The 26,720-nt window shown below is 49.7% G+C and overlaps 2 protein-coding genes and 1 long non-coding RNA gene across 3 annotated transcripts in view; 2 read left to right on the top strand and 1 right to left on the bottom strand.

Moving 5' to 3' along the window:
* The window catches only part of HLCS (holocarboxylase synthetase), a 173,702-nt gene extending 169,236 nt beyond the window's left edge, over positions 1 to 4,466 (top strand). Inside the window, exon 8 of the mRNA XM_081799902.1 lies at positions 1,218 to 4,466. Coding sequence (XP_081656028.1) covers positions 1,218 to 1,389 — 172 coding nt within the window. The 3' untranslated portion in view covers positions 1,390 to 4,466. The remainder of the gene's footprint in view (positions 1 to 1,217) is intronic.
* Positions 4,467 to 7,501: 3,035 nt separating this feature from the next.
* Positions 7,502 to 26,720, bottom strand: part of SIM2 (SIM bHLH transcription factor 2) — a 48,775-nt gene continuing 29,556 nt past the window's right edge. The window contains exons 7-11 of the mRNA XM_081799941.1: positions 25,419 to 25,525; positions 13,041 to 13,188; positions 11,464 to 11,632; positions 10,440 to 10,848; positions 7,502 to 8,170 (exon numbers count right to left, since the gene is read on the bottom strand). Coding sequence (XP_081656067.1) covers positions 7,722 to 8,170; positions 10,440 to 10,848; positions 11,464 to 11,632; positions 13,041 to 13,188; positions 25,419 to 25,525 — 1,282 coding nt within the window. The 3' untranslated portion in view covers positions 7,502 to 7,721. The remainder of the gene's footprint in view (positions 8,171 to 10,439; positions 10,849 to 11,463; positions 11,633 to 13,040; positions 13,189 to 25,418; positions 25,526 to 26,720) is intronic.
* LOC145716452 (uncharacterized) lies at positions 8,265 to 25,470 on the top strand. The gene is made up of 4 exons (XR_014139094.1): positions 8,265 to 8,415; positions 8,533 to 8,655; positions 24,143 to 25,221; positions 25,381 to 25,470. It is a non-coding gene; the product is annotated as an uncharacterized LOC145716452 (long non-coding RNA).

Here is a 26,720-nt window from a genome sequence, read left to right as displayed (position 1 = left end):
CACTCTGGTGAATACCAGCAGGCCTCTAACGCATCAGAAATGTCCATGTCTTCAAACACAAAAAATAAAAAGAAGATTGGAGATTTGTTAGAGATTAAAGAGGCATGACAACCAAAAGCAAAATGTGATTCATAATTAGATCCTGGATGGGAGGAAATTGCCACAAACGATATTAATGGGACAATGGGGGAAATTTAAACATGAACTCTATACTAGATGTTATTATATGGAGATTAGATTTCTTTTTTTTTTTTTTTAAGATTTTATTTATTTATCTGACAGCGAGAGACACAGTGAGAGAGGGAACACAGCAGGGGGGAGTGGGAGAGGGAGAAGCAGGCCTCCCGCCGAGCAGGGAGCCCGATGCGGGGCTCGATCCCAGGACCCTGGGATCATGACCTGAGCCGAAGGCAGACGCTTAACGACTGAGCCACCCAGGCGCCCCTGGAGATTAGATTTCTTGAGGGTGATAATGGTATTCTGGTTTTGTGGGAGATTGTTCTTAGGAGGGACATGCTGAAATATTTAAGTATAAAGTGTTATGATGCCTGCAACTTATTTTTAAATGTCAGCAAAAAAGCATGTGTGTGTGCATGAAGAGGGGAAGCGAATATGGAAAATGTTATCAGTTGGTGTGAATATAAGTGAAGGGGGATTCTGGGAGTCATTGTCCTATTTCTTCAACTCTTCTGTAGGTTTTAAATTCTTCCAAATAAAAATGAGTGGCGGCTGGGGGGGGGGGGTTGACCTATATTTTAAAAACTTTAACAAGGATGTAACTCAACAGGTACATTTGGAGAACATTAAAAGAAGCAGTGTTAGAGTGAGTTTAACTTGCCGTTGATGGTACCCCAGCTTCGTTTTAGAAAATGGGCTTTCCAACTCGGCTTCTTTTTCCCCAATCTCAGCCCAAACCCCTAGAATTGCACAGTGGTTCTTAAAAGTGCTGGAGGGCGAGGAAGTGGGGCAAATCATCATCCAGATGATTGGAATTAGGAGAAAGGCCACCCTCCCTATTGGAATTCCCATCACCCTGATTCTTCTAATAGTTATCAAAACAGTTCATGCGGGACCAGTGAAAGTCGGAGCATTTTATCTCGCCCACCCCCTTCCCGTAGCGCCCCCCATCCCTCTGCCGGAGGGGTGAGTACTTAGCAACCTGTCTCTAGACGCTGCATTACCTTTCCCACTGACCCTCTGCTGTTCTTCACATACAGTGGCCAGCGGGTCCGCCTGGGAGACCTCGAGGGGCCAGAGGTGTGGATAGTCGGCCTGGATGACTCCGGGTTCCTTCAGGTCCAGGAGGAGGACGGTGAGGTGGTGACCGTGCATCCCGACGGCAATTCCTTCGACATGCTCAGAAACCTGATCATCCCCAGACAGCAGTAGCCGGGCCTGGGGCCTGCCTGGGGCCAACGGGTAGTGGGAGGGCAGGCAGAGAGCCACCCCAGCGAGCATTCCGGTTAATTCCTGCCACCTTTCCTAGCCCGAGGATCTGGAAGACGGATTTAGAGTTGTAGGTGAACGTGGCCTCCCTCCAGTTAACCTGCTTAATTCCTTAATGTTGTTCTGTCTGTTGCCACTTTACTTGGCGTTCGCGAATGTTCTGGGGCAGAGGGATGACAAGCGGAAGATTTAGCTCAGGTGAAGCACCACCACACGTGTGAAATCCTTCTCCCCTCTTGGGCTTGGCTGTGTGTTTATTGGCCCCCCCCCCCAAAAAAAAGTTTTTATTTGGAAAACAGCAACGGAATAATTCAGATGTTTCCCCAGTAGTGGAGACCTTCACTCCCAGACTATTCGAAAACAAACCAAAAAAAGCTTCCCGGTCCAGGCCAGCGATGAGGCAGGGGTTTGGTAACATTGTTTATGTGCATCCAGGGAGGCGTTTTCCTCGAGGAACATACGTTGGCACTTGGTCGTTGTCTTATTTTTTTGTTAATAAGAGAACAGATGGTAGACTTCTGAGCGTTGCCTCTGGGCCCGGTGGTTTGTGGTCCCGCAACAGGGCCTGAGTAGCTGCTGAGATGGGGGTCGCTGCTGTGGTTGCAGTGACCCTGGTAGAGGAAGTCGGTTACTTACTTCGACAGTAACTGTATGAGCTCTTTTTCATAAGTTTGAATATACTGCAGACTCTGAAGGGATGGGCCCAAGTTCAAGATCCTTAATGCGTTGATGAGGCCTCGTGTGCGGGTGGGGGTTGATGATTGGGCCCTAAGAGCTGGAGACAAGGACTCACTCATACCACACACCAGGGAGGATTTGGAACCTTTAAGCCTGTTGTAGGCTCACTTTGAAAGCTGGAGCATTCCTGAAAGACCGTTCGGTGCACAGAACGTAGAAGTACGTGGCATTTTATCCGTAACTCGTAATTTTTTGCCCCCCTTTCCCTAAATTGCCAAGAAACAAAATGCAACTGATACTGAACACCATCATTTAAGAGGGAGGGGGGTGTGTGTGTGTGTGTGTGAGAAGCTTTCAAAGAAGATGTTCAAGATCTGATGCCCTAAAAGTCTCCGTGGAAGAACAAAAGAAAGGAAACCTTTTGATATGCATTTGCGATTTCCAGATGCACTCCATGCTTTTTCCATGTCACTCCTATCTCTGCTGAACTTGTGAATCACACATTACTTTTCTGCCTTAAAAGGCCAATTTTTTGTCCACTTTTCTCTCTTCCTGCCAGTCCCAACTGAAATTAGTGGAAGGAAAACTTGATGGAGCCCTCAGCTTTGAACAGAATCCCCTTATTGTATACTAGCATGAGCTCTACCCAGCTTTACCCAGTCAGGCTAATTCCAGAAACTTGTGGTTTTCAGTATAAAATCTGCCTACCTTTAGCCAGGCGCAGGCAGCCCATAGGAAGGGGAAAAAAAATAGCATGTTTAGTTAAGTACACCCACCCAATATGTGTTTTTTGGAAATGTAACTTTAAAAGAACTTCAGAAGTAATTTTTGCAAATAAGGCTTCCATTAGAATCATTTTTCTCAAAAAAAAAAAAAAATTGCTCCGTCCTAAGTGTCCAAGTCTTCTTTTGGAACGAGTGACACGTTTCAGTAAAAGCCCACAGCACCCCAAAATCACCAAATGGACTCACCCCTTGAGAGGGCATCTGCAAAATATCATCAAGAGGAAAGATGTCCAGGCTAATGTTGCAAGTTTCATTTCTCAAACTTTGTAATACAAGGCAAGTCATCTCTCAGAGCTGCCATTGTTACTGTTTGAATTTCTTTGGGGGGTTCTTTAATGAAAAACATGCTATGTTTTGTTTTAAGCTGAAGTCTCATTCTAGACAGTTCTGCTTTGGGGAAAAAAATGTTATCATTTAATTTCCTTTCTGTAAATTAAAACTAATGATGTGTGGCCGTGTCAGGGCAGATGGAGATGTTCCGGGCATACCACTTGATCTCTGTGCTTTCAAGACTGTTTCTTACTTGTGCCGCCCCGCAGTTGTCTTGAGGGAGACAAAATAGACTTGAAGCAGATGCTACGTTTTCCGTAAACACGATCTTGCCTCGTATGAACCAAAGACTTTTGAAATTCTGCTTCATATAGAACAGCTGAATAAAACATCTTCCTTAGAGCTATTCACGTTAGGGACATCATCTACTTGCTACACCACCCTCATGGACTGGGGGTCTTCATGCACCTGGCCATCTCTGATCTCAAGGAGCTTTAAAGTCTTAACAGAAATGTTGCATTTTCTTCATAGTCTTTAAAACGTGGCAACTGAACTCAGGATTGGCATGTGCTTCCAGGGCACTGGATTTGCTCGCAAGTTTAGGGGCTGCGCCTGGAGCATCTACCTGGTTATGTAAAAAAAAAAAAAAAAGGCAAGACCTCCTCCCTTCCTGGCTGGCCGCAGATTTCGGGGGAAGGGGAAGCCGTGGGAAAGCGCCCCCTGAATGTGCATAAGGAAGTTTTCCCTCGAACACATTTTATTTTCCAGAAGGCCTTCCCGTGTCCCCTGCCAAAGCAGTGCCCCTTGACCCTGGGCAAAGTTGAAGGATTTTGTGTCTGGTCCAAAATAGTAGGTGGGGTTCACTCCTGCAGACTTTGCCCGATGTGGGAACAAGTGGGCCGATGGGGGGGCGGGGCGTGCCGGCCAAGGTGGGGGGAGCATGCACCCTCCAGTCCCCGGGCCCCGCACATACACCCGTGGGGGTGGCCTATGTAGTTGCCCCTGCCCTCGAGCCTGGGAACCAGGAAAGAAGCCAGCCTCATCCAGGGGCTTCAGAATGCAGCAGGGAGACATTTTTGGCTTGCATTCTGGAAGATCTGTTTGCTCTTACCAGGCAGAACACGGAGAATCCTTATTCCTGGGTTATGACTATGCACATCTGAAATTTTAAAAAGTGTAAGCCTCCGCATTTGTACCTTTTCGAAGAATCGTCTCAGAAAAGTGATTACTTTAAACCAATGCCTATAAGAAGCAAGTCTACCAAAATAAACTTTAAGATTTTCTGTAGAGTTTGTGCTCATTGTTATTTTGACCGTAAGTTTTATTTTTAAAAATAGGCAACTACTCTTGGTTATAGTATCTTTATTCATATTTAAACATTTTTACAAAATAAATAGTTTTACATAGTAAGGAATACGTATGTATTTCTAAGTATTGAGAAGTCGGGTGCTTTTTTTGTTGTTTTTGATTTGTTTTTGACAAATGTGTTATGTGTCATACAAAAGAGAAATTTATTTACTCCAGAGAATGAAAGTTAGCAAAACCCAAAGTAAAAAAACCCTTTTAACTGAGGTGAGAAATAAATTTAATATAACCATTTAATATAAATTTTAAATTGAAAAATAAATTTAATATAACAAACTTACTATAAGAACAGATTATGTTCTTGTAGAGCTGTTCTTACTCTTCTGTAAGAACTGCTTGACTTTTGAGTTTTTTCCCCCAAGATTTTAACCTTATATATCATACTTAAGTTAGGAACAGCTTGAATAATGCCTCTTTGATAACCCAAGGGCTACAATTCACTAAGATTTTAAACTACTGTAGTTTTCTGGCATTTATTTGAAAATTTTTTTTTATCCCATTTTATCTGTAGCAGCCCCCACAGTCTACCTTAACTGTCTTACAGTTACAACAAAATTACAACTTCGGGTAGACTTTGTATAGGATTTATTGACTGTATAAACCTCTCCCGCCCTTAGGGTCCAAGGGGGAAGGCTTGGCCATAGGACTTTAAAAAGGACAATGGGGTGGGGGGTGAGGGGTGCAAAATACCCAGCTCTTGCAGATTTCCTCAGAACAGCCTTCTTCACACCCTGTTCCCTTCTCTACAAAGGTATGAATGGAATGGCTTTTCTAGAAAGGGCTTCCATGAACATAAAGGAATTCCTTTCCCTGGGAGGCCCCTTGGAGGGCCCGGCCAGTCTTGAACTGGGTTTATTTCTCAAATCCTTTTGATCTGGCATTTTTGTCAACATGTTAGGACCCACTACAATTTTCTTTCTTTCTTCCTTCCTTTCTTTCTTTCTTCTCTCTTTCTTTTTTGTGAAAGAGAGTCATATTTATTAAAATGCTTCCTCTTCCCTGCCGGAGCCTCACAGAAGTCAAGAAATGATAGCCCCAGCTTAAATGTGCAGACTTTTAAAGGTGGAGGTAACAATATTAGGTTGCCATGGTAACCCCTGTTAACTTCGCACTGAGCTGCCGGCCGCCTGGAAGCCGGCTTGCATAGGAATCTTCCTTCATGTTCTAGGCTATGAAAACCCCGATGCTTGTTTAGACAGGGAAGTTTTCCCTAGTACACATTTCATTTTTCAAGTTTCATTTTAAGACTATTTACGTTATCATTTGCAAACCTATAATGGTCTTATTTTTTCACAGTAACTTTTGATCTTAAACTGCTGGAAAGCCTTCGTGGTTTGTATTTACTAATGAACACAGACCCAATGATTAATAACAAGGTAGACACAAACGCATTTTGTGGTACTTTATTGAAAAATGTCAGGTGATATCGCCTGCTCATCAAACCCGCACCTTTCAGGAATCCTGGTTTAATGACGAGACTTGTAAGCATAAAAAAATAATACCCCAGGCTTATTTTCTGTGTGCACAAAGAGCTGCTAATGAGGTATAGCTAAGTGCAGTATAGAGGTGTATGCGTTCGAGTCTTAGGACTCAGTCCCTTTGCTGCAACACACATGTTCCTAAATTTGCAAATGTCACCCCCTACCATAAGGCTACTGATGATGCCCTGCTAAGGATGAGGCAGACCCTCAGTGTGACACTAGGTTGGCAAGCAATCACTTCACATTTTGCAAACCATCATATATAGGTGCGCCTTGATTCCAGAACGATGAATTGAAGACATGTGTGAAAAATCTTTCCACTCAGAAAGGCGCAGAGTTTCCTAAAAGAAAACCATTTTGGAAACAGGGCAATGAGGGAGTGTTAGAGTGTGGAGCAAATTGAAACACGGTGGTTATGCATCAGTCCATTTCAGAGCCATGGTAGGATTTTTAAATGGTGAGATCTTGAAGCAAAAATATAAAAGACAAAAATGAAAGGAAGTTTATTTTTAAAACACTGCTGGTGCTTTATAAGAGGATTTCTGTTCACCTGTCACATACAGGACATGTTCATAGGGTTTTCTTGCTATGCAGGAAATGCTGAAGAAAAGGTATACACCATTTTTATACCATCCCTCTAGCGAGTTTTCTTCCACGAGGGCGCAGTCCATTGACAATTTTCCATATTGCACATGCAATTTAACTAACTTTATTAGCATTACTTGTAGCAAACACGAGCCTAGGGAATTACAGGTCTGTGTGGGCCGGAGGGATGTTGCTTTCGAATCAAACCCGACAGGGGTAGCCAGTCGCCTTGGGCACCTCATCATCATCCACATGTCATTCTCGGAAAACATCTGGCTCTCTGTATTTCTGCATTTCATGCCTATCCCATTTATTCGGAAGATGCTATTCTTGGTGCTATCAGGAGTTCACAGGGGTTAGGAGGAAGTAAAAGCTCATGAAAGTGCTTTTGAGGCACACCCATGTTCATTCACTCCCTTGGTCTCGGCTTGCGGATGTTTGTACTGAAAAAAGGCTTAAATTAAAACGACAACAACTTTTAATGAGACTCGTGAACGACTTGTAAAGTCAGAGTTGTCGATGGTGGGGCTTCAATCATCACACCCTGCCTTAGGCCTCTAGGGCGCCCTGAAGTCAGGAGGCCTCCTCCTTCCAGGTGCGCCGCGGCCCGGCGTGTCTGACTGTATCAGGCTGGGCTCTCCCCTCTACAGGGGAGGCTCTCCCCGGGGTGGAAGCTCCTGCAGTCCCCCGGTGGGACCGCTACTGAGCATCGGGGACAAGGCGAGGCGCGCGAGCCTGATGTCAAGGTGAGGAACCCAAGTCGGCCCCCAAGACGGGGTAGTTTGAGGTCACACGTGGGACGCGGGGGGCGCTCAGCTCTGCCCCTTCGGAACCCGGCTCTTGGAGAACAAAGGTCTGGAGGGCCTTTCTCTCCCCCCCTCCCCCCGCCACCCCAGCCTCGGGCCGCGCCGCAGTCCCCTGCACCGGCCTTGGTGGGCTCTACGTAAAAATCTAGAAGGCGGCCGCGGCGTTCTATTAAAATAGTCGTCTCTGTATAAATTAATTTAAACCGTGCATATACAGCTCGCCCGTCGTAACTCGGCTGCGCCCTGGAGAACAGGAGCCCGAGGCCTGGCCTATGGCTTCTCCCTGCGGGCAGCCCTGCGCGACGTCACCTGCCGTTGGTGATGATGACCGAGGCGCCCAGGTAGTGCGGCAGCGGCGCGCCGGGCGGCGAGGCGGCGGCGGGGCCGGGGGGCCGGGGCCGCAGCGCGCCGGCCGCCGCCTCGGGGGCGCCGGGGCCGCAGGCGAGGGCGGGCGCGCCGGGCGCAGCGCCCCCCAGCGGCCCGCGCCGGGCCAGCACGCGGTGGTAGTTGAGCAGCACGAAGGGCAGCTGCGCAGGCGCGCCCGGGGGCTCCGGGGCCGGCGGCGCGCAGCACTCGGGCGCCGCGCGTGCCAGCGCCAGCCGCGCCCCGTCCCGGGCGGCCTGGCGGGCGGCCTTGGCCGGGCCCAGCGCGGGGTCCTCGCGGTAGTGGCCGCAGCTCGGGAAGCTCGGCGGCGGCGGCGGCGGCGGCGGCGGCGCGGTGTCCTCGCCGAACCTGCGCGCGGCGGCGACGGGCGCTGCGGGGACAGGCGACACGTTAGACGCCCGCGCGGGGGAGGAAGGGGACCAGCCCAAAGCAGCACCAACCCGGCGGGTCCGGGCGCGGCCACCACCACCCCTCGGCCACCCGCGCGGCGCGCTCCGCCCACGCAGCCGCCTGGGCCCCTTGCCCTGCGCGCCCAGGTCCGCGCCGTCCGGTGGCAAGCTGCAGCCTGCAGCCCGCGGCGCTCTGGCGGTCGCGTTAAAGAGCGGAGAGCAACAGGTGCAGTTCCCGGAAGCCGTTACTCAGTGGGACGCCACACATCCAACAGGTTCTTTCAGTGTCCAGTCAGTACTCTTACATGACTGAGGTGCCTGGTTCTTTGTTTCTGCCGCCCAGGTGCAGCGCGCGGCCGGCAGCACCCCTCACTGCCCTGGCCACATTCCAGTGCGCAAGAGCCGCACGTGCCTACTGGCTGCCATACTGGACGGCGTTGGTCTAGAGGCTTCCACTGCCTGACGGGTAAGGTGGCCCCAGTCAACCCTGTTTCTTTTCTTTTTTTCTTTTGCTTAGTGGGGAGGGTGGTGTGGTAATCCCGCCTGCTCCTTTTCGTGCCGTTATAACTAAAGTTGTAGCCACCCTCACCAATCAGGTGCCTGCAATCCATTAGCGCCCTATGGTTTTTTTTGTTTTGTTTTGTTTTGTTTTTTTATTTTTTTATTTTACCTTAAGACAACCTTTGTCTTCCTTTAATATCAAAAAAGACTACGAAGTAGATCACAAATTGCCCCCAGATTAGCACCTTTGGTCCATTTTTACCAAGTGTATGACAAATGACCGCCTTATTAATACCTCTTTCACTTTCAAAATAGCAATTTAAAAAAATATATAATACTGTGTGTTGGTTATATCACTGGCCAGCATCCACACGCTAAGAAAAAGAATTCTTTCAGGTCAATCTCAAGTGAATAATATTTTCAGCTGTTATCAAAATGCTTAGCTTTGTCTTTCTTGTCGTCCGGGGAAATCCCTTCCTTGGTTCTTTGAGTGATCCAGTAGCTGATGGTTCTCTCTCCAAATCTGAGAAACTGGTGGCATAAGGACTGGCCCAGGCCAGAAAGCAGGGCTGCACTGCCCTAGTCACTGGCGTGTTCTTTTCTAAGCTGGCTACTTTTGAAAAGCATGTCCTAGTAATCTCCAACACGGTTAGCTTTCTCCCACAGTCTATACCTCTTCTCAGATTGAGAGACGAAATGGGTCTCCGCCTTGTAAAGACAGAGTCTGAGCAAGAGACTCCCCAAGCAACCCGAGGAGGAACAGAGCCTTAACTGCCTCCAGAGAGGGAAAGTAGAGTGGGGAAGGAGGGGCCCCGGAGAGCTCTCCTCTTTAGGCAGGTGCTTCTTTTCTGAGCATGTAACATTTACCCCGAATGTAGTAGCCCTTGCAGGAAATTTGCACCATCTTGGGCTACCCTCTGAGCAGTAGTTAGTTCTGCGCGAAACAGGAATATACCTCTTGCAGCTACCCCTCGGCCCCCACCTACCCTCTGCCTGGGGGTTGGTCCAGTGAGCAAACAGGAGTCTGCCGGGCCTGGGGAAGCTGGTGGCACATCCACGGAGGACATTTGCTTGTCTGCCACAAGGAAGAGCTGGGGTAGGGGCCATTCCTGTCTCTCTCTTGTTGAACCAGCAGTGCTGGGCAGGCACCTACTGTGTGCCAAGCCCTGGGGTAGTAGGCATATTGTATGGGTTATGATCCCATTTTACAGATGGAGAAACTGAGTCGTGTTTATGTTGTTTGCCCTGGGTTGGTGAGTGACATTTCTGTGTTTGGGCTCATGAATTTCTGCCACTGTTTTCCACACTTTGAAAACTGGCGTGGGGAGAAAACCAACAGCGTCCCATATTCATTTTTGGGTGGAGTGGAAAACTAATCTTGTAAAAGAAATGCGGCTGGAGCATTCTCAGTACCTGGGAGCTGGGTTTGAAAATCACTTTGTCTCTCTCTTGGGGAGCAAACGAGGTCAGGGTTTCTGTGGAGGGTGGCTGAACCCCCCCCCCCGGGTTCCTCTGCCCTCTATCCTGTCACCGGCACCACGAGAGGTACACGGACTCGGTCACCCTGCTCGTCTCCCTCTTGCGAAGCCACTTCGCATCAAGAGCAGGAAAGCACAGGAATTCCTACTTACAAGCAGGAAAAGGAAAAGTTGGCCCAAAGTGTGAGGATCAGCTTTCCATCTGCCACCCACCGCCACCACCGCTGCTGTTCACAGTCCTGCCCCCTCCCCTCGTGCGAACATGACCCACCTTCATAGTTTGGCACGAGGCCGTGCCGAGCAGTGTTCACCGGTGGCTCGGAGAGGTTTTTAGCTGGAGACGGGCTGCTAGGCACTAGGGGGTTGGCGTAATGCCACTGGCATTCACCACTGGCTGGCAGGGTGCTCAGGAAAAAGCGTGCCACCTCACACGGGGATCCTTGGGGCTGCCCGAATTTGGCCGGCAACATTGGCTTTTTGCTGCTGAAGACGTGAGAGTCCAGAGGGAAGTGTCCATAATGGTAGGAGAAGGGCAGGCTGTAGGACGGGGCGTACAAAAGGTCGCTGCTTTCTGAATGGAGCTGCTGTTCTGGGGGCGCCGGGGCGTTCGCCGGGGGGCTGGCTCTCCAGTTTCCCAGCTGGCTGCATTCCAGTTTGTCCATTTGGAACGAGCTGTATTGCTGTTTGGCAAAGAAGATGGATGAAGGGGCCAGTGAGAAGCTGCCCTCCGGCCTCACCAGACCCCACCCTCTAGGTTTCAACCGCATCCCTGGGCTGGGCCTACCCTGGCCACTGCTGTGAGGTCCCCGTGGGGACAGGTGCACAGCAAACAGTACCACAGTGACCCTCCCCCTGCATGGAACGAGCTCTCCCCAGCCCAAGCTGACCACATACCAGATACACATAGGCACTTTCTCTTTCTGAGACGTTACAAACTACTTTTTTTTTAAAGGAAGGTTTTCATTAAAAAACAAATGCTATGGAAACACGATGCACTGTGCTCTAAGCCACATTAACGTGGATTCCAGCAACATGAGGTGCCTTCCTAATGCAGTCTTTTGTCCTAGACCCAACGAGTCCTCCCACACGTTAGCTTTGCGTGCCTCCAGGCTGTGTCTCTGCTGTGTGTGGGGGACATCCCCAGGGGACTCGGCCGCACCGCACAGGGAAACTTCTGGGCCGGGAGACCCGCTCTGCAGTCAGAGGCTCGGCATTCCCAGACGGGCTGGGGGTCCTGAGCAGCCCCCCGGGCCAGGTTTCTGCTGCACCCTGCCCCAGCAGGTCCCGCGTGTTACCTGTAGGGGGTAAGGGTTTGTTCTCAGCTTTGTCTTCATCTTCGTATTTTTGGGTTTAGCTAATTTCCTAGTTTCTTGTGAGGTAGACAAGGCAGTCCTCCAGGAGTCCTGGCACTTGGACGTAGACACCTGGTCCAGGGACAACTGCAGTTCCTTGTATTCGATATCCCTGAGAAGCAAGGGCAGGACAAATCATGTCCAGCAGGCTGCCCCGGAAGAGCGGCTTCCCTGGCCCGCATCCCCAAGCGAGCGCATTCAGAGCTCCAGCACAGCGGCTCACTGAGGTTGGATGGGACAGGACTTGAGCAGAGGGCAGGCCACCCTCATGATAAAAGCCCCCCCACCCCCAAAGGCTTGGGCAATGCTGAGTGAGGTCAGTGTTATCCAGCAGGAATAGCGGGGGGGGGGGGGGGCGGTCACTGTAGCTCTCTCGCATCCTGTAGCTCCCAAACACGTTTCCCTGGGACACCATGGGCCACGAGGAAGTGTGTCAGGGCAAAAGGAAAGGGCAGAAGCATTACTTATCAGTTTGGGTATCTGGGACTCAGCTGCTTCTTTAGTTAGCACCCAGGGGGGCGTGAGTGGGGGACCGTCAAGGGTCCGGGAGCCTGGCTGCCAGCCTAGCACATTTCCACAACAGGCGCCGGTTTCTGCCCTAAAGAACTAACTCAGCATGGTTGTGTTCATGGTTGGAGGGGGTGAGGAAGCTGCCCAAAGTACCAGCCCACACCTGTCTGCTTAGGAAGAATCATTAAGGGGCTAAAATGCTTTCTTCCCTACAGTTTTGCTAAAATCACACTCTAGTTCTAAAAAAAACAAAACCGAACCAAGAAACCAGGGACCTGGCAATCATTCTGTGAAAGAACTGAGAGCCTAAATCCTTACTGCCTTAGAGCACACTTGAGGACCTTGTTCAGGGAGGGGCTGGGGGGCTGCAAGGGTATCAAGTTCAGGGCCAGAGCTGGGTGCAGGTGATTTCACATACAGTAGCCATGGTGGGTCCACAGTAATATATGGTCCTAGGGAGACTCATGTCCTCTTGTGCCTAATGGTCTTAAAAGTATTTGCAACTGAACTTGACCTTCTGGGATTCTAAAGGGGCCATTCATCATCATCTGCAACGGGCTATACAGAAAGACAGGGAAAAAATGCAAGATATCTCCTGTCCCGCACGGCAGGAGCATGCAAGATGACCCTGATGTTTGTGGGCACAAAGAGCATAAATTTATATTCCTGATGTACAGCCTATGCAAGATGGAGGGAGAGGACATCTCCCACCTGTCCCCCGCCCCCCCCACACCCCTCAGCTGGTCTCTGTGATCTGATCTTCAGCTGTACCTGGGGCAGGGCTCCCTTTCTGGTGTTCCCCCCCCACTGCCTAGCATCTGGCTCTCTGTGCTGAGTACAGAAATAGTTTGGACCTTCCCAAATGAACAGATTGTTCAAATAAAAACAACAGGAGACAAATGAACAGTTTCGGAAAGAGAGAGAGAGAGGTAGAGATGGTGCTTGTGGGAGCGGGCTGATGAGGGACAGGGGAGGAGGAGAGAGCAAGGAAACAAATACGTCTGACTTACGTGAGGACATAATTGACACTCACGATGCAGTGTGGCCGGGACGAGCGGCTGTTGTGCACGACAGTGGCGTAGCTCTGCACCCACACCCAGCCACCCAGCTTGGACAGCAGCCGGTAGTACTTGGTGGTGACCTGGCCCTTCACCAGCACTGCAAGCACAAGGTGACATGAATCCCGAGGGACAGTTAGCAGGCCCTGCTTTGGGGACACTGCCCCCATGGATAACCTGCAGCCCCAGTTCTGGACCTTTTGGGGGTCAAGGACACCTCTGAGAACTTGACAAAGGAATGCGCTTTCTCCACGGGAAGGTGCATGCTTGCACGCACACACGCACATGCACACGCACATGCAAGATTTTTGCCTACGATTTCAAGGGGTCCGAGGAGCAATCTCTCCCTTCCCCTGTCAAATTTAATAGGCACTGATTTCATTGGGAAAAACAATTAGTCCCCGTACATTTGCACCTGGCAGAGTGATAAAATTGGTTCTGCTTTTCAGTTTCCCAAATGCCACGATTATGTTATAATCCCCCAAACCCTTAATCCCCAAAACCCTTAATAGGCACCAGGGGGAGGGGGTGATGTAGTTATTTAAACAAAATAATAAGTACATTCAACCAAGTGTCAAATTGTTGATATTTGCTGCTCTCCAGAACATGTGTGATTTCACAGTGAGACTGCTGTTCTGTTGCCTTTTATATTTTCTTTCCATTAGCCCCACTTTTCCTCTGGCCTGTCAATTTCCTGTGTTGCATATGTAGGAAAGAACTCTCTTGGCTAGTTTCTGAACACTGGGCAGATGGGGCCATCTTCCATGCATGGGTGCAAACTCCGGAGTGCTGAGCCACGCTCACTTCCAAAGCCTCTGTACTGATTTCCCTCAGGGCCTGGAGGGTACAGGCTGGAGGGGAAAGGAAGTGCCAGAAGCTTTGGGTGGGCAGTGGAGAGGAGAAAGTCCCAGTTAGTCTTCTGCACGGAGGGGGAGGCCAGCACAAATCTAAAAGGCATCCCTTGATGCCCAGGTCATGGCTATCGGGCATTCCTGCTTTTCAAAGCAGGGCTGGGCCCAGGGCTCTAACTAGCAGCCACCTGAGCAGAGATTTGCGGAGGTGGCCAAATTCTGTGCCTGCACTAGTTGGCACTGAAGGAGCCCCCTGGGGGCCCTCATCTTGTACCACTAGGCAGAGCCCCCTCACCATCTGCCCAAACCTTCCTGGGGCTCTCCACTGCTTTTGTGGCTTCTTTTTGTATTAAGGGTGCTTCTTTATCATCCACTTTAACACCTGCAGTAAAATATTCTGGTGCAGAAGAAAAATTACTGCAAATATGATAGTCAAAGAGCTACTAACCTTAATATAGAAAGAGTTCATACAGATCAATGAAAACAGTAAGACCCTAAAAGTTATATGAGAAAAGGACCTGAACAAACAATTCATCAAAGAATATAAATGATAAACAAATGTTCAATGTATTTGCTTAACTCAAAGCTAGATACCATCCATTAAATCAGCAGACATTTAAAAAGAAAAAAAATATTGTATGGTTCCATTTATGTGAACTGTCCAGAATAGGTACATTTATAGAGACCAAAAGCAGATTAGTGGTTGACAGAAGCTGGGGATGAGGAGGACCAGGAGTGACTGCTGATGGGTACCAGGGTTCTTCTTGGGATGAAGAAAATGTTCTGGAATTCAGTAAAGGTGATAGTTACACGACATTGTAAATATACTGACAACCTCTGAAAATGGTTAAAATGGTGAGTTTTAGACTATGTGGATTGTATCTCAAAGAAAATAATGAAAAGACAACAGGTGATGTCAACTAATCTATTGTGGGAGGCATTCTCACGTGTTGATAGAAGCATGGGTTGGTACGGTCCTTCTGGGAAGCAGTTTGACGGCTCATATGCATTGACACACTGACTTCACTTCCAATAACTAATCCTATTATAAGCAGTCCTGCTTATAATTCTGGAGAAAAAGGAGGGGGAGACCTGGCTGCCCAAGAATTAGGGAAGATGGTAAATAAATTTTGGAGTACTATGCAGCTATTGGAATAATGATTAATAAGAATTTGTAATATAATGGGGAATCTGTATGGTATAATGATAAATGAAAAAAAGACACATTCAAGACCACAGAAATACAAAGATCATATGAGACTGCTATGAACAATTACATGCCAACAAATTGAACAACTTAGAAGAAACGGATAATTTGCTGGAAACATAAAACCTATGAAGACTGAATGATGAAGAAACAGAAACTCTGAACAGGACTGAAGGGATTGTAAGGGGATTGAATCAGGGATCCAAACCTCCCAACAAACAGAAGTCCAGGACCAGATGGCTTCACTGGTGAATTCACCAAATGCTTAAAGAAGAATTAATACCAATCCTTTTCAAACTCTTCAGAAAATCAGAGGAGGAGGGAACACTTCCAAACACATTCGTGAGGCCAGCATATCCCTGACACCAAAACCAGACAAGGATACCACAAAAAAAGGGGAAATTACAGGCCAATATCTCTGATGAACATAGGTGCAAAATCTTCAACAAAATACTAACAAACTGAATTCAGTACATTAAAATGATCACACACCAAGATCAAATGGGATTTACTTCCAGGATGCAAGATGGTTCAATATCTGCAATCAATCGATAGGATACACCACATTAACAAGGTGAAGGATAAAAATAGATGCAGAAAAAGCATTTGACAAAATTCAACACCCATTTATGATTAAAAAAAACACCTCTCAAAGTGGCAATATAAATGTCCACTGCACATAATAAAGGCCATCTATGACAAGTTCACAGCTAACACCACACTCAACAGAGGAAAGCTGAAAGCTTTTCCTCTCAGATCAGGAACAAGTCAAGGATGCCCACTCTCACCACTTTTATTCAACATAGAATCAGAAGTGCTAGCCTGAGCACTTAGGCAAGAAAAAAAATAAAAGAATAAAAGGCAACCCAAAAGGAAAGAAAAAGTAAAACTGTCAGTATTTGCAGATGACACATTATATACAGAAAACCCTAAAGACTCAATCAAAAAACTCTTAGAACTAATAAATGAATTGAGTAAAGTTGCAGGATATAAAATCAACATACAAAACTCTCTTGAGTTTCTACACATTAATAATGAGCTATCAGAAAGAAAAATTAAGAAAACAACCCCATTTACAAATTACATAAAAAAGAATAAAATACCTAGGAATAAATTTAACCGAGAAGGTGAAAGACCTATACCCTAAAAACTACAAGACACTAATGAAAAAACTGAAGGAGACACAGATTAACGCAAAGATATCCCATGTTCATGGAGTGGAACAATTCATATAAAATATCCATTCCACCCAGAGCAATCTACAGATTTAATGCAATCCCTTTCAAAATTCCAGTGTCATCCTTCAAAAAAAACCAGAACAATCCTAAAATTTGTATGGAACCCCCAAAATTCCTTAAAAGATGAAAAGCAAAAATAACAAGTGGTATTACATCTCAATAAAAAGTTTCTGCACAGCAAAGGAAACCATCAACAACATGAAAAGACAACCTACCAAATGGGAGAAAATATTTGCAAATCATATATCTGATAACTTTCTCATGCACCTATTGGCCAAGTTACTAACTAACAAGTTACTAACGCCCTGTGGCTCAGTTTCCCCATTTAGAACAAGAGGATAATCATACTCCCTACCTCACCCGGCTGCTGGGAGGATAGATAATCTGTGTGAAGCTTCAGAACAGCGGTGCAGACACAGAGCAAGGACTCGATATATGTTAACTCTCATTATCTGACTGGTCAAATTACAAGGAAGTTTCATTTTCTTCTTCTCAGCTTTTCTTGATTGTCTACATTTCCAGCAATAAGGAGGTATTCGTTTTTTAATAAAAGTGAACAATTATTTTTCCCACGGCTAAGTAGTGTTGGGGGGTAGTTCGGGAAGTGGAAATGCAGCACGCCTCGGGCCCCATGCCCCTTACTTAGCCGCACGACGGCCATCCCACCCAGACGAGGGGCAGGGCTCCCCGGGACAGTGCAGACACGAGCTCTCTTCTCCCCGGGCTTGGCACATGCACCTGCGTGGGCTCCCTCGGCAGGAGTGAGATTCCCTGCCGAAGAGCGCAGACAGAGGTAGTAGGAAAGAGCTCTCTTTACAATGCTTCTCCTCTTGGGGTCTGCTTTTTTAACAGCAAAATCCAGTTTCTATTTCCAGCTCAGGTTTGCATGCATGGCTTCATTTCAGCCCCCTACAACCATGGGAGGCAGGCATCACTGGGAAAGTGGGGCCAACAAGTCTTACGGGCACAGCTGGGGCCCCAGGCTGGGTGTTCTGATGACTCCCTTTTCTCAGAGTGACCCCTGTGGGAGGAGGGGCAGCAGCCTCCAGAAGGTTCTCTGTAGCTACATTGAAAGGAGAGGTGGAAGGAAGGTTAAGGGAGACTCAACCAATTTGCTTTTGGCCCCAAATGAGATGTGAGAAGATCCAACAAGGGTCCCATGTGTGGATTTCCCAAGCGGCCATTCCTTCTTCAACAGAAGTGCTTATGAAGCAACTCAGCTTTGAAATCTGTTCCTAGTGGTATCTGGAGTGCCCCCGGCGATAAGACCACATGCTTTTCCTTTTTCCTATATTGTCCCTTCCTTCCTTCCTTCCTTCCTTCCTTCCTTCCTTCCTTCCTTCCTTCCGAGAGAGAGAGTGAGTGCGCATGTGCAGTGGGGAGGGGCAGAGAGAGGAGAGAGAATCCAAGTGGACTCCACACTGAGCGTGGAGCCCAACATGGGACTCAATCCCATGACCCCGAGATCAGAACCTGGGCTGAAATTAAGATTTGGAAGCTTAACCAACTGAGCCACCCAGGCGCCCCCATACTTTCCTTATTTCTTACAACATTCCTAAAACCTATCCATAATCATCTAAGCCAGATACAATAAAGCCAGTTTATTCCAAATATTTTATATTAGGATTCCAATGGCAGAAGTTGCAGAGATTTTATTATTTCTGACCCTCCCTGCCTCTGTTGTGATGGGACTTAGATACGGAGACCAAACAGACATATAATTTTTTTTTTTTTTTTGCTTCCCTATGACCCATGGTGAGAGTCCACATATCAATCCAAGTTGAAATCCTAGACACTTACAACATTCCCTGGTTTGCTCTAGCTCCCCCTCCAGTCTGTGGTTCTTAATTAGCTGCCTGAAATGATCCCAGGGTGGAGGACTATGAGGAAGGCCCTGCTTGGAGGTGATGGACAGGGGCAGGCTGGAGATGTCCCCTAAGCTGTAAGCTCTGTGCGCAGAGGCCCTGGCCCTGCAGCTTCCAGGCCACAGTATCTCCCAACATCAAGGTCTAAGATGTTTCTTTAATCAGGGTGGCCCATGCTGAGATGGAAGCCAGTGGTCTTGGTTTTCTGAGGCCGCTTTGGGGTGGGAATTCTGGTTCCATGAATTTACTATCCAGAAAAGTAGGTGGCCTGCCTGGTTCCTCCAGAATTCCTTTTGAAGGCGCAACCAGGCCTCTCAGCCTCACTGATAGGTAAACCTTGGCCTGGAGCGCAATTTCTATTTGTTTGTATTTCTATTATCTATTTGGGTTATTTTGAATTTTAAGAGCTGAAAAGGACACCAAAAATGCCTGTCGTGATTGAATAGTGTTCCCCCAAAAGATAGGTTCCACGTCCTGACCCCTGGAACCTATGAACATGACCATATTTGGGAAAAGGGTCTCTGCAGATGTAAGTTAAGGATCTCAAGATGACATCATCCTGGAATAGGGTGGGCCCTACCTCGAATAAGTGCCCCTCTAAGAGACAGGAGAGGAGAAGACACACATATGGGGGGCAGGCCAAGGCAGAGACTAGAGGGTTGGGACCACAGCCGAGGATTGCCAGCCGCTGGCAGAAGCTAGGGGAGGCAGGAAGGATCCTCCCTCAGTCCCCAGAGGAAGCCCAGCCCTGCCGACACCTTCACTTCGGACTTCTGGTCCCCAGAACTGTGCGAGAGTAAATTTCCATTGTGTTCAGCCCCCTAGTTTGTGGTATTTCGTTAGGACAGCCCCAGGAAACAAAACCACCCTCCATGGGAAAACGGGTGGGTGCGATCCCCACACTCCTCCTGCTCTTATCCCCTCTGCTGGCTCCGGCCTCAGGCAAGTATAGCCAGTGAGACTCAAGAGAAGCCCCATGTTCCTCTAGGGAGCGTGTACGGTCCCCACACAATGGCCTGCTCTACACCGAGGCACTTTGATGGGTAGGACGGCGTGGAAAGCACCTTCAGGAAGAATGTCTCCAAGGGCCACATTGTGGCACCGACGATGGAAGATGGGCTGAGCCCGACCCATCTGTCCCCGAAGGTACAGTCTACATCTCTAGATGTCCAAACTGCTTCCAGGGATCAGGACAAGGTGTAGATCACGCTGTGCTTTCTAGGATTATTTACTGGTCCATCGCTCGTGGTTCCCCCTTAAGGCACAGGCTTCCCCACACCTTCACTTGCAAGACAAAGACTCCTCTACCTCCAGACCCTGCGTGGAGGATAGTATCTAAAAAAGAATCTGAGTATGAGTTAAACATGGTCATCCATGTCCAGCCCAGAGGCAAGCAAGGCCAGCAGCAGGGGCTAGGGTCGCCTGAAATGGAATCGTCACAGTAGACTGGAAACTCCTTTCAAGTTTATCTTCCATTTGAAGACCTCCGTCCCCTGCTCCACAGTGGAGCTACGGAGTGTATGCAAACTGGTATCCCATGTACCACATAAGCTCACGGATGGGCTCTGTTGGTGGCACAGAGCTGTTGTTACTCAGAGTCCTTCGGACGGCCGTGTGTTGGCCACAGGCTCTTCCACTCCCTACTGCCTTACAGTTGCCCAGTCATACATGTCACATGCCTGGCCCCATAAACATCTGGTTTGTGACTCTCGTGGACCATTTAGGGTGTGTTCTCTCTGGGTGTCTACCGGCTGTCCTATAATTTAGTTATAACAGTTATTGCTTGAAGTCTGTAGACCGCATACTCAGGCTTTGAAGCCTTTCTGTGATCTTGAAATGTTCTGACAGTTGGACACGGCCTGTGTTCTCTGTGATTTGGGCCCACTCTGGAGAGGGGCCTAACTAGAGAGCTCGGTGACATTCTCCTACCATCTTGGACAAATAGCCTTGTGGACATCCTAGTTCTTCCAAACTGTTGTGTCCAGAAGAAATCTGCCTGGTGTCCCTCAACATAAATCATCAAGGTCACTATATCAGTCCCTTCCCAAGCTGTGTATCGCCCTGAGGCCACATGACTGTCATGCCTGCGCCGGGGCCCACACTCAGCAGAGCCACCCCGGGATGGCAGGCAGGGAAAGGCTGGAAGGGTCAAATACATTCCCTAGAGGATCCGTGTTCATTTTTCCTTACAAAAGCTTCTGGGCAAAGCCCTGGCACAGTCTCACTTGCAGGGAAGGCCCAGGTCCACAGGGACACAGAGGCCAGGATGCGAGGGCCACGCTAGCCCCTGTCTTGCTGACCTCTGGAATCCCATGCTCCCCAAAGACTGCACTGCCCAGCCCTGCTTCTCTGTAGGAAGCTGACTTTCTGGAAGGTGTTGAATTCTCTTTCTTTAGGGGCTGTGCTTTCTTTGGACCCTGTGGATCCCTGCTCTGGGTTAAGATAATATTTTGAACAATGTGTGAAAACCATTTGGCTGACTGTGGTCCTCCAGAGGCACCACTCCCTTATGTCCAGCTCTGCTGCTGGCAGAGCCCTTCGCCCCATCTCCAGGGATTCCGGGGTTTTGGACGCTGGTGTGGAGAAAATCTGGCCTCGGAAAATCAGACAGTGACCTCCCTGGGTGTTGGCAGATGTTTCCTGTGCTCAGTGACCTCATCAACTGCGAAGACAGATGTGTCTGTATGTCTCCCCATAAGAGGAGGCCAGCGCCCCCCGTGGCCTTGGAGTCCCGAGGGTCACCATAGTCCTGGCCACCTCTAGCCGCTTTCCGTTGTGGGGGATGGAAAGGAAGTGGCACAGGCCGCCCTGCATGCCTGAGCTCCTGGGGCAACAAACCGGGCCAGCTCCAGCTGTGATCGGAATGAAGGACTTGAGTCTCAGGTTGGCAGGGGCCACTATGTGGATCCGGGATCCAGGTGAAGCCTGGAAGGCAGGAGGCTGGGGCCGGGCCCCTGAGCCCTGCCGTCCGTTACTGAAGCACCACGTGACAGGACTGGAAAGTCACATTTCCAAATGACGAATCCTGCCTTCTCAGAATTCTCACCTGTCCCCCCGAAGCCGGCCTGTCCAGCTGGGCCTACTACTTGGGTAAGGACACAGAGCTCTGAGAGAAAGTCCCTGTCATGGACTGAACTGTGTTCCACCCAAATTCATATGTTGGAAGTCCCGTCCCACAGTACCTCAGAATGTCACCGTATTTGGAGATAAGATCTTTAAAGAAGTAATTGAAATAAAATGAAGTAATGGGGGGGCCCTAATCCAGTATGGCCGGTATCCTTACAATAAAAAGAGATGAGGACGCAGACACACACACAGGGATGATCACGTGAGGCCACAGGAAAAAGATGCCCATCTACAAGACAAGGACAGAGGCCTCCGGAGAAACCAGCCCTTCTGACACCTTGATCTCAGATTCAAGCCTCCAGAAATGTGAGAAAACACATTTCTGTTGTTTAAGCCCCTCAGCCTGTGGTATTTTGTAATGGCGGCGTGAGCAGACCAATACAGTCCCCATAAGGATCTGAACAGCATGAGGTGGAAAGCATTTTCCAGAAACAAGAACTTAGGGCCCTTGGGTAGGGCTGGAAGGAGCTGGACACATCCTCCGGAGGAGAGCTGACAGCAGATGACACCATGTGAGGAGTGAAAACAGAACTGGAAAGAGTGGGGGGCTTGGCTTTCCCCGGCCTCCATGGGGCAGGAATTTGGATATGGACAACACTCCAACTGACCAACAGGGACCCTGGGCAGTGGGGGCAATAGGGCCCCTCAGAGAGAGGTGACCAATGCATGCAAGGACAAGACGACCACCTGGGCTGGGAGGTGAGGAGCAGCTTGTGCAGGGAGGGCTGGATGGAGAACACCTTCATGAAGCCTGGAGACCAACGAGGGGAGGAGGCTGAGGAGACACAGGCCTCTGGACCTTTGCTCTGATCGATGCCTCCTCACATCCCTGCCCTCACTGCGGAGGGCACCCAGCAACTTCCGACGGCCCCATCTCCCTCCTGACGCCTTTCTCTGGCAGGGCCCACTCTGACAGATGTGGGGGGGCAGGGGGTTAATAGTCCCCGAGAGCGGCCTTCAGCCGACCACTGGCAGGAGCAGGAATATAAATACCTCAGCTCACTCCCCTTGGCGCCATGACTGAGGCCCAGTCAGACAAGCCCCTCTTAAGGCTCCTTCCCCTCCGTGCCTTACTTCTCTCTCCCCTAACCACGTTTCAGTCGCTGTCCAAATAAATTGCTGTACTTGAACTCTAGGCTCAGGGCCGGCTTCTGGAGTTGGCCCCTCTGGCCCCAGTTGTGTGCGTGGGGAGACTGGAGCCTCAGGTACCTCACAACACAGAGGTTTCAGAACGCCCAAGCTCCACCCAAGACCCGGCTTCCAAAGACCAGGCTCTGCGTGTTGAATACGTCCCCTTTCTTCATCTGAGAGTTCCAGCTTTGGAGGGGAAAGTAATGGTTTTCCTGAGAGGGACATCCAAAGATGGTTCCAGTCCTGGAGCCAAGGTGTGAGCTCTGGAAGACTAATTCCCACCCCTATTTGTGGGTAAGAGCCTCGGCTATTTCTCGATGTCAGTGCTCCTCTGGCTTATATCTGGAAAACTGGCAGAGGGGAGTCTGGGGCCAACGTGGGGCTCATGGCGGATCCCAAGGCCACGCTCCGTCTCCCCACAGCCTGCTGGGCCGTGCTCTCTGCCTCCAGTCCCTGTGGTGTTTCTCCACCGTAGTGAAGGTCACCGCACAGTAGCAATCATTGCCAGTGTTGCTATATTTAATTTTCTTTGATTTACCAATTCTAGCCCATTTGGAGAAAATAAAAAACCACCACGCTCCCTCTGGTTTCTAAATGCTTCTGTCTTTTCCGTGTGTCTCCTGGAAGCCTGTGTATGTCTTCCCTTTCAGGGCTCCCTTGGATAATCGAGATGTCTAGAAATACCAAATCCCAAGTGAGATACGGTGAATTTATCATGCAGATTGCAGAGGACCTCTCAAATGAAGTCCCTTCAGAAGCTGGCTGAGCTTGGGAAGATTGGGGCTCCTGATGGAGCAAAGACAGGCTCCACGTCTAAGAGCCATCTTGTGGTGGAAACCACTCAAAGCTTGAGAGCCAAACAGGCCTGGACTCTAGTCCTGTCTGACTCAGCTGCTGCCCTCCCACAGGCCTCCAGCCGCGGGGCTCACCTGCTCATCTGGGAAATGGACACAAGGGCCGCCTGGCTCCCCGCACTGACGAGAGGCCAGAATGGATACATGAAAAGCTTCCAGTCTGTATGGTCACAAGAACCTCGCGCTGATCATCACTGTGGCCTTTATTACATTATTACGTTTCCAGATACAAATACAAATTGTATTTATTTCCCCTGTGGGGGGAAGTCCCTGCTCCCTCTGTCAGCCAGGCAGTGCAAGCGATAAGAAATGAGATTTAAAATGAAGACTTTTAATTCCGTAAGTTTTCATTCTCCGTGCTTAGAGGCCTCATGTCCTCCAGCGCAGCCCCACATTGAGGAGCAACTGTTCCTGCAGGTAATTCGGGGGATATCAGGGCTCCTGACAAGCTCCTGCCTCCATGGAAGGGGGCTGGGGACCCGTGGGGGGTGGGGGCTTTCAGAGCGGCCACCTGCCTTCTCCACCGGCAGAGGTAGCGGCAGGGAACGTCCCTCCTGGGCCACCTCACCCCCCCGGCGGTGTGGAGGTGTGGGCCCTCATGCCTGTCCTCCCTTCTAGATTGTTCTGTGGTGATGACGCTGCTCCACACCCTCAAAGCAGATGCCTCTTCATCTCCCGACCGCTCTCGTGACTCCCGAGCACGCACTCTCCACTTACTCCCTGCCTGGCAAGTCTCCCCAAGAACTGATTCTGTAACTGACACTTCCTACCCTGTTTTCCAGCTCCCGTATGAGCGAGGCTGACCTACAGATCCCATCCAAACAGTGAGCAGTTGCTTCCTGACCAAGCTGCTTTCAAGAACGACAGGGATGTTTGTATCACGATTCGGTTACTCGAAACGCAAGAGATATAAAGGCTGCTCACAACTCTGAGTCTGGCGGTGCACAGCGACCTTTCCTCGCTGTTGTGAATCAAAAGCGAGCAGGAAGAAGCTGTCTGAGTCTGCCCAGCGACACCCTAGTAACTGCCATGCCCGCCGGGTCCCAGTCGACACTGACTGGGCAGGTAGACCATGCGGCCAGAGTGAGCAGTCCTTGGACCTGCCATCCACCCTCAGCTCGACACCAGCAACTTGTCCTCTAATGTCTCTCGTCAACATGAAGCAAAGCAAGATGGAGGCCATGCTGTCTGGGCTGCACTGCAAAAGATCTGGCCCCTCCACCCATCTGCACCCCCTTAACAAGCACCCCTGAGCCGGCCATTGGCATGGAGGGCTGGGCTGTGAGAGGATGAGGTGTCCCACTCCATGCCAATTCTTTGCTGCCTCAAGTTGGATTCTAGAAGAAAAGTGTCACTTCTTTAAACATTTCGGTGACTCGAGCCCCAGCCCCACCCCATCCAGATGTTCACCCAACTGTCTGCATTGGCAAATCGAATCCTGAGTATTCACTCTTTCCATGCTGACTTCTCCCATCCTGGGAACCTGGGGTCTCCCCTGAGCTTGCCAGCGGGTGGTGGACAGGGGTCAGAGGCCGGCTGCGGCCTGCTTCAGCTCCAGGCTCTGCTGGCCTCTCACCGTGTGACCCCAGGCAAGTGGCTTAACCTCTCTGAACCTCGGCTCCTCCTCAGTAGTCAAAGTGGGAGATGAACATGAGACGCTCCCTCACTGGGTTGGCAACATATTTAATCACTTAAATCAGTGCCCGACGGTAGTAAGGGCTCTGTACATGTTGGTTCTTTGCTGGTCGCCCTCACTTGCAACTGGTGTCCAGATGTCATAGAGAAACTGAGGTTCTAAATCCACTATCTCCAATCCAGCAGCTTCAGCACCATCCCACACCCGCCGGAGTGTCACCTGAAGGTGAGCTTGGACGTCTGAGAACTGACCAGTAGCTGTGCTTAACCAAGGGGTGAATGGAGTGTGCAGGGGGTTTAAAATTCATGCGTGCACAACGGGCGACCATTGTACCAAACAAGGGCCGCCTTCCTGCTCCGTCCTGACCACCTCCTCCCTGGCTAGCCCCGGCCCACAGCCCGGCGCGGGTGAGCGGTACTCACGGAGGTGGTGTGCGTAGCGGAGGTGGAAGACGTCACAGCCGTGCACGTGATGGTAGAGGGTCTTCTCGATCAGGTCCTGTGGCTCATACCCGGTCAGCTCGGTCACCCTGGGGGTGGGGGTGGGGGACAGTGGCTCTGTGGGTTACCCTGCTCTGCAGATTGTCTTTCATTTAAACTAATATTGGTTTTGCCAACTAATCAAGTGCTAAAAGGCTCAGGGCGGGGGGTGATGTTGGTTTTGGAAACCGAGAATGATCTTTTTTACAAGAAGAGAGTCTTTGAACTCTAGCCCGGTAGCACGATGCATGAGCGGGAATGTTCTTCTGAAACTACCAGCTAGAAGAACATTGGGGATGGCTTAACGTGTTTTCCTTTTTCAGGGTGAAGCTTCTCTGGGGGCGCTTACCAGTGAACTTTGACGCTGATAGTGGGAGAAAGACCCACTCTCCAGGGGCTTTGGGGTGACGGTCCAATGGGAACCTTTGGTTTTTTTACTGTGGTAAAATATGCATAACAGAAACTTTGCCATTTTAGCCTTTTTAAGTGTACATTTAGTGGCCCTAACTACATCCACAACGTTGTGTGACCAGCACCCTTTCCATCTCCAGAACTCTCCATTGCTCCCCACCCACCCACCCAGGTAAGCTTCACTCTCCCTCCGTCTCTATGAATCTGTCTATTCCAGATAGCTCATAGGAGAGGGACGCCTGGGTGGCTCAGTCGGTGAAGCGTCTGCCTTCGGCTCGGGTCATGATCCCGGGGTCCTGGGATCGAGTCCCGCATTGGGCTCCCTGCTCAGTGGGGAGTCTTCTTCTCCCTCTCCCTCTGCCTGCCACTCCCCCTGCTGTGCTCTCTCTCTCTGACAAATAAATAAATTAATTTTAAAAAATAGATATTTCAGAGGAGTGAAATGATTTGGCACATGTCCTTTTGTGTCTGGCTTCTTTCACTTGGCATCATGTTTTCAAGGTTCACGCATGTTGTAGCATGTGATAGGACAGCGTTCGTTTTCATGGCTGGGTGATGTTCTGTTGGTGTAGACACCACGTTTGGTTTGTCCCTTCACCCACTGACGGCCACCTGGGTGGTTTCTGCATCCCGGCTACTGTGTGTGTGAGCCTGGACGTCTCACACTGGACACGGTGGTCTCAGGATGCTCTGGTTGGGCAGTAGCATCTACAGACTAGCCGGAGACGTGGACTCCTCCTATCAGTGGAGGATGGTCGCGCAGCCCCGGAAAATAGTAGAACAGCCCCCCAAAATATCGTGACTGCAAGGTAAACCTGCAGTCCACTGGCGAAA

Source organism: Leptonychotes weddellii, chromosome 1, assembly GCF_054177405.1.
Source record: "Leptonychotes weddellii isolate Sample4059 chromosome 1, ASM5417740v2, whole genome shotgun sequence".
Lineage (NCBI taxonomy): Eukaryota > Metazoa > Chordata > Mammalia > Carnivora > Phocidae > Leptonychotes > Leptonychotes weddellii.
The sequence above is the reverse complement of the archived record's forward strand: the minus strand, read 5'-3'. Positions and strand labels throughout refer to the sequence as shown.